At 46.3% G+C, this 11,720-nt stretch overlaps 1 protein-coding gene across 1 annotated transcript in view; it reads left to right on the forward strand.

Annotated features, from left to right (window-relative positions):
• LOC142466371 (uncharacterized) overlaps positions 1 to 11,446 on the forward strand; it is a 116,509-nt gene extending 105,063 nt beyond the window's left edge. Inside the window, exons 4-7 of the mRNA XM_075571227.1 lie at positions 2,152 to 2,176; positions 4,319 to 4,476; positions 7,738 to 7,928; positions 9,932 to 11,446. Coding sequence (XP_075427342.1) covers positions 2,152 to 2,176; positions 4,319 to 4,476; positions 7,738 to 7,928; positions 9,932 to 11,211 — 1,654 coding nt within the window. The 3' untranslated portion in view covers positions 11,212 to 11,446. The remainder of the gene's footprint in view (positions 1 to 2,151; positions 2,177 to 4,318; positions 4,477 to 7,737; positions 7,929 to 9,931) is intronic.
• Positions 11,447 to 11,720: the final 274 nt, after the last annotated feature.

Here is an 11,720-nt window from a genome sequence, read left to right on the forward strand (position 1 = left end):
GGGGGGGAGAAGGGAGAGGGGGGGGAGAAGGGAGAGGGGGGGGGAGAAGGGAGGGGGGGGAGAAGGGAGAGGGGGGGGAAAGAAGGGAGAGGGGGGGGAGAAGGGAGAGGGGGGGGAGAAGGGAGAGGGGGGGAGAAGGGAGAGGGGGGGAGAAGGGAGAGGGGGGGAGAAGGGAGAGGGGGGGAGAAGGGAGAGGGGGGGGAGAAGGGAGAGGGGGGGGGAGAAGGGGGGGGAGAAGGGAGAGGGGGGGAGGAGAAGGGGGGGAGAAGGGAGAGGGGGGGGAGAAGGGAGAGGGGGGGAGAAGGGAGAGGGGGGGAGAAGGGAGAGGGGGGGGAGAAGGGAGAGGGGGGGCGAGAAGGGAGAGGGGGGCGAGATGGGGGAGAAGGGAGGGGGGGGAGAAGGGAGAGGGGGGAGAAGGGAGAGGGGGGGGAGAAGGGAGAGGGGGGGAGAAGGGAGAGGGGGGGAGAAGGGAGAGGGGGGAGAAGGGAGAGGGGGGGAGAAGGGAGAGGGAAGGGAGAGGGGGGGAGAAGGGAGAGGGGGGGAGAAGGGAGAGGGGGGGGAGAAGGGAGAGGGGGGAAAGGGAGAGGGGGGGGAAAGGGAGAGGGGGGAAAGGGAGAGGGGGGGAAAAGGGAGAGGGGAGGGAAAAGGGAGAGGGGGGGAAAAGGGAGAGGGGGGGGAAGGGAGAGGGGGGGAAAGGGAGAGGGGGGGAAAGGGAGAGGGGGGGGGAAAGGGAGAGGGGGGGGAAAAGGGAGAGAGAGGGGGGGAGAAGGGAGGGAGAGGGGGGGAGAAGGGAGGGAGAGGGGGGGAGAAGGGAGGGAGAGGGGGGGAGAAGGGAGGGAGAGGGGGGGAGAAGGGAGGGAGAGGGGGGGAGAATGGAGGGAGAGGGGGGGAGGAGGGAGAGGGGGGGGAGAAGGGAGAGGGGGGGAGAAGGGAGAGGGGGGGGAGAAGGGAGAGGGGGGAGAGAAGGGAGAGGGGGGGAGAAGGGAGAGGGGGGGAGAAGGGAGAGGGGGGGAGAGAAGGGAGAGGGGGGGGAGAAGGGAGAGGGGGGGGAGAAGGGAGAGGGGGGGAGAAGGGAGGGGGGGGGGAGAAGGGAGGGGGGGGAGAAGGGAGAGGGGGGGAGAAGGGAGAGGGGGGGAGAGGGGGAGAAGGGAGAGAGGAGATAAGATACATGGGGGTGGTGTGTGTTCTCTAGCAGGGTTTCGAAGAATGTTACTGTGTTGCTTATGTGCCAATCGATCTTGTCTAATAAAAACTACAACTCCCATGATCCCCTACCTGTGAGCATGTGCAGTAGAGTAGAGCATAGGGCTGTGACCCGGATGTAGTAGGCAGTGAAGTGCACACAGATAGTCCTGTGAGAAATGCAGAGGATGTGTGAGTGATGTAGCAATGCGAACTCACTTACTGTGCTGCCCTGTCAGCAACAACCCGCCCACCCGGAGATTTCAGGGACAAACCCGGAGCCGGAGAAGGGGATGCCAAACCCGGAGTCTCCGGGTGAAACCGGGATTAAAAATACCCAATATCTCATGACATTATCATGACACCATTTATATGCCAATCCTCATCGTTTGGAGCACATCCCTACACCTGATCCAGCTTCTGATCTGGGTTGTATATATTCTTTTATTCATTTTTGGTGTTATGTGCGGGGCGCCATAGATATAATATTTTATATGAAATTGGAAGATTGATACAGACTACGGTAGAGACAAAAATCTACCCCAGGTTGGTAGATGGGTGTGGAGGAAAAAACTAAGGTGCTCTCTCTAGACCAAGGATAATTATGGGTAATATTGCTGTGATGTGTTACCCTTAGATGCACATATAGTCTAGTGCGGTGTAATAAAGTCCAATGTCCACTGCTCAAACCCAATAGGATCTTTCCAGGATCCTCAGACGTGGGTGTAGAAAAGTTAGGGAGCACAGAGTCAAATATATGAAAATGAAATAGATGGGAAGGAGAAAGGTATAAATATACACACTATCTACCGATCAGTCCAAGTGTGTAATAATATACACAAGAATGTAGGATGGAGATGGTGGGGAAATATAATCTAATTTGTCACACTGCCCAGTGTGAGCATGGGAATCCTGATTGGTATCTTTAGATGTTATCTTTTAGGGTTTCCTCTATCCCTGGATCTGCAGCTTGAATCGTCAATGTGTCATTCATGTGAGATTTTCACAGCGCGCCTCTGGACACGATCTCCCTATGCAGCGCGGCTCTAATTTACTATTTTACTGGCTACGAGAGGAGTCTGACGCGGTTTCACATAGTGGCTCAGCTGATTTGGAGACTGCTATATTAACTCTTATTAAGCATTGAGAGAGAGATGGGAGTCCCAAGCTCCCTAGCGGCGCCACTACAACCGAATCCAGTAAAGTATAAATGTTAATGTTTCACTGTTGCACTTCTCAGGGACGTCCCATGTGTGGATTTTAACCCCTTATTGTCTCACAAATAAACGATACAGTGTTAGAATCTCCCCAATAGCCTTTGACCCGAGGAATATCTTGCATGGGGTACACTGATGAATAAACAAACTCACTGTTTTGCTGAGAAAGGGCTCCTGGACGTCAGCGTGCTCCAACTGGGATAGACATAGATTGCAGATAGGAGAAAAACTCAGGCGGTGCATCTGCTCTCAAGAAGAAATACTACAGACCGGGACTTCTTACTGGTCAAACAACTTTATTTGGCACATAGCAGCCGAAAGAACACACTCTTACGCGTTTCGCGTGTCACTCCGCGCTTTATCAAAGAAACATTATATGCTATACTGTAGGAAGACATACATATTAATGTGATTACAAGTCTCCAAAACTGTATGATTATTCTCTACTTCACTCCAACAGGGATTCTTTTAAACAATACACACTGTAAATAATTGCACAGAGTCACAATTTAAGGATGTAATAAAGTTTTATTGTTTTTTATTTTTAATCTGGGTAGCTGATCTGGTAACTATGAGTAGTCATTTGTAAAGAAAGTGAAACTGGTGAGACAATCTGTCCAAAGACACAACATTTATTAACATAGAGTGCAATCTAGTGGAGGATTCTTCGTTTGGATTTTCTTTGATCATATTTGGTATTAGCTGAAATACCCGGTGTTGCCCAGGATGTAATTGTGTAATAGGTAGTATTAGTTATAAATAGGGTAAAAATAGGTTGACTATTTTGTGGAAAGGTAGCAGTCTTTTTAGCTCTGTGTAAGGGAGCAGGGGGGGCTCTGTGTAAGGGAGCAGGGGGGGCTCTGTGTGAGGGAGCAGAGGGGCTCTGTGTAAGGGAGCAGAGGGGCTCTGTGTGAGGGAGCAGGGGCACTCTGTGAGGGAGCAGAGGGGCTCTGTGTGAGGGAGCAGGGGGGCTCTGTGTGAGGGAGCAGGGGGGCTCTGTGTGAGGGAGCAGGGGGGGCTCTGTGTGAGGGAGCAGGGGGGCTCTGTGTGAGGGAGCAGGGGCGCTCTGTGTGAGGGAGCAGAGGGGCTCTGTGTGAGGGAGCAGGGGGGCTCTGTGTGAGGGAGCAGGGGGGCTCTGTGTGAGGGAGCAGGGGGGCTCTGTGTGAGGGAGCAGGGGGGCTGTGTGTGAGGGAGCAGGGGGGCTCTGTGTGAGGAAGCAGGGGGGCTCTGTGTGAGGGAGCAGAGGGGGCTCTGTGTGAGGGAGAAGGGGGGGGCTCTGTGTGAGGGAGCAGGGGGGGCTCTGTGTGAGGGAGCAGGGGGGGCTCTGTGTGAGGGAGCAGGGGGGGGGCTCTGTGTGAGGGAGCAGGGGGGGGGGGGCTCTGTGTGAGGGAGCAGAGGAGGGGCTCTGTGTGAGGGAGCAGAGGAGGGGCTCTGTGTGAGGGAGCAGGGGGGGACTCTGTGTGAGGGAGCAGGGGGGGACTCTGTGTGAGGGAGAGGGGGGGGGGCTCTGTGTGAGGGAGCAGGGGGGGACTCTGTGTGAGGGAGCAGGGGGGCTCTGTGAGGGAGCAGGGGGGGCTCTGTGTGAGGGAGCGGGGGAGGGGACTCTGTGTGAGGGAGCAGGGGGGCACTTGTTATTAACGTGGAAAATAAATTAAATGATAAAATCAGGACAATCTGCATTTCAAAGACAAAACCAGCAGCCTGTGCTGCCCCAGCCCTCTGTGAGACACAGAGAGAACAGGTATATATTTATATACATAGTGATGAACTGAAGCAGCTTTACTGAGATATATTAATGACCAAGAGGAGTATACACAGCTACATGCAGCAGAAACTATCTTCCCCTAGCACAGTGCCTGGGAAATGTTACTGTCTTGTTTCTAATCTACACAGTATGTGACACTTAATCCGTTTTGAAGTCTAAAAACTACAACTCCCATGATCCCCTTAGTGTGAGCATGCGCAGTAGGACACAGAGCTGTGACCTGGATGTAGTCAGTGTCTCCACTTTCGGGAAAGTGAATCTGAGACTGCAGCAGAGAGGAGAGATCAGAGCACAGCTCGCCAATGTTGAGAGGTACAGTATGTGTAGGACACCCACCCACCCTTTTATTAATTGCATTTGTTGGCTTATAAGGTATCAGTGACCCACTGTTGATGCCAGGGGTGTGCTGTGCGTAAATGCTAGAAACGATCATATCATTGGGATTCAGGTTCATTGTCTTGGTGGAGTTGCTTGACCCGTGCTGGTAAAGATAAAGGTAAACACACACACATTCCCAGAGAGCTCAAACTCCTACACCCACCACATCATGAAAATAGATTTATGCCAAAATGAGTGCTACTGAGCTTGGTGGCAAATGTATACAAGAAAAGACGGAGGTGCCCAATGCTACATCAAATTGACAAAACATGGTAATAAGTATAAAGTTTAAATAGTTCAATAATAATAATAATAGTAATTACTTGGTTATTTAGTTAAACCCTTTGGCCAAAGCGTCGTAAGCCTGCATACCACGTCAAGATAAACCAAATTAACGCAGGTCCTTACACTAAAACTGTGAACCCTTCCTTACTTATTACCATATATGTTTTGTCAATTTGATGTAGCAAAGATAAAGGTAACCAGATGGACACAGAAACTCAGGGTGACACTGGTACTCTGGTTGTGACAAGTAGCTGGGATGTGGATTTATCTGGGTTTCAGTGTTGGTTGACCCATACTGGGAATGGTAGTGCTATTGAGGCTGAAGCTGATGAGCAGGTTGTGGCACATTGGAGGGGCTGTGAAGCGCTATGTACATTAATGGCACTATATAAATAAAGACATACAGATGCAGCGGCCGTTATTCGAACATTTACCCGGTACATCCCGCGTTACCCCGCGTGGTGAACCCGAGATGGTCAGTTGTAGACATAATGGCCCATCGGAGTAACACAGCAGGAGTCCTTGCTGTGAGTCCTACCAGGGTCTGCCTTTATATATTTGCTCTGTATGCATCATATATGCCAGAGTTACCAGTGGGTTTATTTATCCCGTTCCATGTAATATACCCCATTCATGACCTGTTATGATAACAAGCTGTTATTTTGCATGCTTGATTTTGGGATTGCTACATATACACCTATATTTATCCTCCATACTGGGATACATGGTGCTTTACTATTTATCAGCATCCATTACACTACTAATGTGACACCGGGGAATTGTTCCCAATAGTGTTTTTTATTTGAACTGTGTGTTTTTGCGTCGAAGTTTCAATTTTAAATAACATTTTATTATTTTGGCTTTTATTGGTACCCGTCCTCCTACAGTGTTTGGAGCGGTTACTTTAGATCATACGCATCCTATTGCCAACTATATAAGTATTTGACTGTTATGTGATTATACCTCTATACCGAGTGCAGCAAATAGGGTTGTTTTTGGGTGATTCTGATTCCACCTGGTTTGTTTGCATATGTGTCTCTGTCTCTCCCTATATGCACCGTCCTCACTATATAACTTCTACCTATACCTATTTAGGTGGGCAGTGTTAGGTCTTTCTGTTGTGCATACAGCATATATACCTACTAAATATAATCCTTTAATAAAATATACTTTCACACTGTATCTTGTGCTAAAATGTCAAGTACCCTTTTCTCGTGTCAGGTATAGAATAATAAGTGGCTCGCAGGCTTATACGCTTTAGCCAAAGGGTTAACTAAATGACCTTTTTTCAAGAGATATATTTCACTGTGTATTTTTGTCACATTGGATGTTGCTCTGGACTTCTTTGATTCTTGTTATAGAATAAGAAGATATACTCTCTACTCTTACTAGGCTTATCCCCCCCAACCCCCTCACCTCGCTCTTCCCCTCACCTTGCTCTCCCACCCCAATCCCCTCGCCTCTCTCTCTCCCTCCCCCCCCCCCCAAACTGCCTCACCTCGCTCTCCAACCCCCCCCAAACCCCGTCACCTCGCTCTCCCCCCGCAAACCCCCTCACCTCGCTCTCCCCCCCCCCCCAAACCCCCTCGCCTCGCTCACCCCCCCAACCCCCTCACCGCGCTCTCCCCCCAAACCCTCACAAAAATTCTTTATTGTCTCATAATTTACACACAGTCACAGTAATGCATATACGACAGTCAGGACCCCAACACACGGATCAGGGATCAGGGGTAACCAAGTGGGCTTAACCTTTATAATTAAGCCTGGTTTACCCTCTAACCGTCACAGAGAGTTACCAGTCACACATGGTTTCTCTTACTGTGTTTCTATTGCTGTTTGTGTTCTGTGTCCCCCTTCCTCCCACACCCTTTATTTGCCTCCCAGGTACTGATCTGCAGGGGTTATTATTCCTTATCCACTTTGCCTCCTCTGTTTACCAAACACTAGATTCACTAAAGTGCAATAGCCTCAATGGCACTTTAACAGCCACTCAAGTAAATGGCAATGAGCATGTGATCACAGCAGCTCTTTGCACCTCTCCCCTCACTCCTGTCTTCTCCTCACAGCCTTGATCAGCACCATTGCTGCCCGTATGTCGCCTTAAACGGCCTGTTCAAACAATATTCAGACAAATAGGACTGAGGAGACAATAGGAAAAAGGATGGAAGTAAAACTTCATGTGCGCTCTCACCTTTTTATTCTCCTACTTTAATAGTATGATGCCCTCCTTCTCTAAATCAGAGACACCAAGGCCATGCTGCCTTCCTCAGAGATGTGCTTGGCATGATACCTTTTCATACTGACTCCTTTTAAGCTTTAAACAGCATTTCTGTATTTGATCATATATGTTCATGACTCTGCACTTGAGCATAATGTTACACTTTTCTTACAGGGGCTGGTTCCACTTTTTTAGTTTTCTTATTCAAGCCCAAACCGACATTGTTACCTCATTAGACTGTGGCTCAAGGCTTTTTCTATATTCCAGTTTCCAAATCCGTCCAGGGCCTGTTATATGCTCAGGTTGCTAATGGAACACATTCCTGCTACAACACCTTGTTACATCAACCCCACGTTCTGTTTATTCCACCAGAAGAAAACTCACCTTTTGTGGCACTTGTGTCATCTAGTCATGTTTAGGGGATTTTTTCATTCAAACAGTTTTTTTTGTTTTTTTTAAGTGATAAGAAAGTAGTCACTGGTGTGGCCTCTGGCTCCCATTCCTTTCAAACTGTGGGTACATACAAGTGAGCCATCGTATATACATTGCTCTCAATTAACTTCTGTTCACCTCAAAAACTGTAGAGAAGAATGAGAAGACAAGTCACATTATTAACAACTTGTATCTTTTTTCAGCTCTTCCTTTATAAAATAGACATTACTTTGAGATCTCACTAACTGTCCCAATTTTAGGTTTGTAAATTGTGCGAGAAACGAGGAAGAACAGAACCTTGTGGCGTTGCAGTACCACAGGAAAATCTACTACAGAACCTGCACAGACCTCTCCCCACACACAGAGCTCCTGGTCTGGTATGGAGATGAATATGGGAAAGAACTTGGTATCAAGTGGGGTACATTGTGGAAAAGTAACACGCCAGCACCAGGTAATCAGGAATATGTGTGTTACGTGGTTTTTACATCTCTGTTGTTTTATTACTGATGTTAAATTGCAAATATTGATAGATCTGCATACACCATTGCGGGTCAACTGGAACTTTAATATCACTAAACCTGACTTGAGTCAAAGGACATGATACATCATACTGCGGTAACCAAATATGTCGTATTACCTCCCATAAAAAAGGCCTTAGTTTTATCGTTCAATGAATAAGCGTTGCAGCACCAAAAATAAAGCACTTTTTATTGGACCCGTTAAAATCACTGGATCTGATAAACAGGCACAATACCACATTTTCAATTAAAACTGCGATACATCAAGTTGAGATATTTATTGGAACGGGATGAACGGCAGAAATACCGCGAATATTTTATCACCTACTCCAGGCTGGCGTTAGCCCTGTCTTTGCTATGTATATAATGGCCAATATACTGCCCATTATATACATAGGCAAAATAAGAGAGAGGAAGGAGCAGCTCAGTGAGTAAAGACACTGACTCTGACATGTAAAAATAGCAGTGCTATACAAGAACAAACTACTATTATTATTATTAGCTAAACCAACATGGAATAGATGATAAAATAGTTATTAAAATACATTACAGTACATATTAACCACTTAGAAGTCCATCGGTTTCCATGACTATCTGACCACATGTGATAATATAAACATTACATTACACTACCTACCCTCTGCCACCTTAGTATCTAGTAAAGCATGCTAAGTTCTTGGTTTGTCCCTCAGGCATAAACAAAACCCTATGGATCAGATACATCAAATTCTGTTAAAGTGGAGATTATATCACACCCGGGGAAATAATCAACTAACGGGTGTTATTACCGCAATTTTAATGTGGTATATATCAATATTGTGGTAATTTACTGGGTGCGATATTTAGGCCAATCTCGCGATATTGGAATTAACGTGACCGTTAATAATGTGTTGCATACCTCATTGGGTTAATATTTCTGTCATAGGCTTCTGTAATGTCTATTATTACAGAAACCTATTATCAAAATAACATTAACCCATTTCATGCCTGTGGTTACCAAGGTATACCAGAGGCACCAAAGGAGTTAATACTTTATTAAAAGAAAACATTAGCTAACCCTCTGACCCCGATAGTGTCCAGTAAAGCATTGCCATTCTAGTCGCTAAGGTGATTAAGGGGTTAACCCCTCTAACCACCATGTCCACCCCCCACGGGAAGCCTAACCACCCTCCCCGGGGAAACTACCACCATTACCCACAGCACCTACCTCCACCCCCCTTCTAGACTAGTGCCCAATATCCTTTATATACTTCATACATACATATCATTGTTTTTAATAAAATGCTATGTTTGTATGGGGGAGAATGAGTAACACAAGTACAGACTCCTTGTTCCCTAAAAAAAAAACCTCTAAACCATTGTAGTAAAAAAATTAACACAGTTCTGGAATTCACTGGATAATATTGGTATAGCTTAATTAAGCCTGAATATCATCTGTGATGCCAAATACAATAATTAGGCATTTGGTTCCTGATTTAACAATGCAGATTTAGCAGAAAGTTGGGTCATCTTATAACTATTAGAGACCTGGTACATGGTGCGGTGACGGGAACACCCGGTGACTGATATGTGAGCTTCTAATGAGTCACGTATTCTATTCATTGTACAAACATTTTTAAATTATACCTTCACAACTGAAACTATCTACTTACTATCAAAGGATTTGAAAAGATTTCTGCCACTTTAATTGGTGTTTTGCAGCTGGTGAGATTTTATTTTAAATTGTTAAATATTATGATCCACTTTAAATGTATGATCCACTACATCTATTCTCCCGGCCCTAATGCTGCACATGTTGTGCTAAATCCTTCATTTTTACAATGTACAGCTACAGTTTACTTTCATTCTGAAGTTTTTGTGATGTGCCAACTTACCTCTCCTGCATGACCTTTTGTAAGACAGTTTGTATAACAGTGACTTTTTTTGTCTCATCTAGTACAAAGCCAAGCACCAGTAACCCACCCATCCCAGCACTGCAAGGTTGCTTTTAACAGTCAGGATTACCTCCTCAAACATCTGCAGTTCAAACACCCAAATGAGTATATGGAAAAGATGAGGACAGAACAATCTTGCAATATTCCAATAAATATGACAGAAAATGCATCTTTCAACCAGTCAAGGCAATTAATAAAAAATGTAACTGCTTCTCATTCCAAAAGATATATATTAGCAGCTGCCACAGGAAAAGATCTTGGAGTAAGTGGGAAAAGTCTGACTTGGTTTTCAGACCAGAATCTACAGAAGAGAGCACAGACCAGGGAGAGACCGCATGTATGTGGGGAATGTGGGACAGGATTTAGTGACTTATCCAGACTGAGCACACACAAGAGGACACACACAGGGGAGAGACCGCATGTATGTGGGGAATGTGGGAAGGGATTTAGTCACTTATCCAACCTGATCAGACACAAGAGGACACATACCGGGGAGAGACCGCATGTATGTGGGGAATGTGGGAAGGGATTTAGTGACTTATCCAGTCTGGACAAACACAAGAGGACACACACAGGGGAGAGACCGCATGTATGTGGGGAATGTGGGAAGGGATTTAGTCACTTATCCAACCTGATCAGACACAAGAGGACACATACTGGGGAGAGACCACATGTATGTGGCGAATGTGGGAAGGCATTTAGTCATTTATCCAGCCTGTACACACACATTATGACACACACAGGGGAGAGACCGCATGTATGTGAGGAATGTGGGAAGGGATTTATTCGGTTATGTAACCTTAATACACACAAGAGAACACACACAGGGGTGAGACCGCATGCATGTGGGGAATGTGGGACGGGATTTAGTCAGTTATCCAGCCTGAAGACACACATTATGACACACACAGGGGAGAGACCGCATGTATGTGGGGAATGTGGGAAGGGATTTAGTCAGTTATTCCACCTGAACACACACAAGAGGACACACACAGGGGAGAGACCGCATGTATGTGGGGAATGTGGGAAGGGATTTAGTGTGTCATCCAGCCTGAACACACACAAGATAAAACACACAGGGGAGAGACCGCATGTATGTGGGGAATGTGGTAAGGGATTTAGTGACTTATCCAACCTGATCAGACACAAGAGGACACATACCGGGGAGAGACCGCATGTATGTGGGGAATGTGGGAAGGCATTTAGTCAGTTATCCAACCTGATCAGACACAAGAGGACACATACCGGGGAGAGACCGCAGTTAGGGATAACTAGCGACTAAGACGCTCACATATAAGTGCACATGCGTATCTGTGTTACGCTAAATCACAATGAAAAGTGACTTTCGTTTATGGTGCATAAAACAAGCATTTTAAAAGTATAAAAAAGTTATAACTTTTTAAATGCAGGTTATTTGTATCATTCTTATTGTAGTTTTAATTAAAGAAAAATTTTGTTCTTAATAATGATTTATATTTCTATGCTGTTGGTTCTAATAAAATGTGCGTTGCCCCTTATGCTGAAGCTGTCTGTAGCCTCACTTACAGTAGTTGTGAATTGGAATAGTTTCGCCGTGACCAATTGGCTGTCGGCATTAGGCGCAGATGGACCCTCCGCCACCAACCGCTTCTAATGTAAGTTTTATTACCATTTTGGGTATGGTGTTAATTTAAGGGGTTTAGGGTAGGGGGTTTTAGGGTAAGGGCTTAAGTTGTGGGGCTTGGGGGGACTTAGGATATTGGTGTTTTAGGGTAGGGAGTTTAGGCACCTTAGTGGCAATGTAGCCAGAGG

This window comes from Ascaphus truei, chromosome 15 (assembly GCF_040206685.1).
Source record: "Ascaphus truei isolate aAscTru1 chromosome 15, aAscTru1.hap1, whole genome shotgun sequence".
Taxonomy (NCBI): Eukaryota; Metazoa; Chordata; class Amphibia; order Anura; family Ascaphidae; genus Ascaphus; species Ascaphus truei.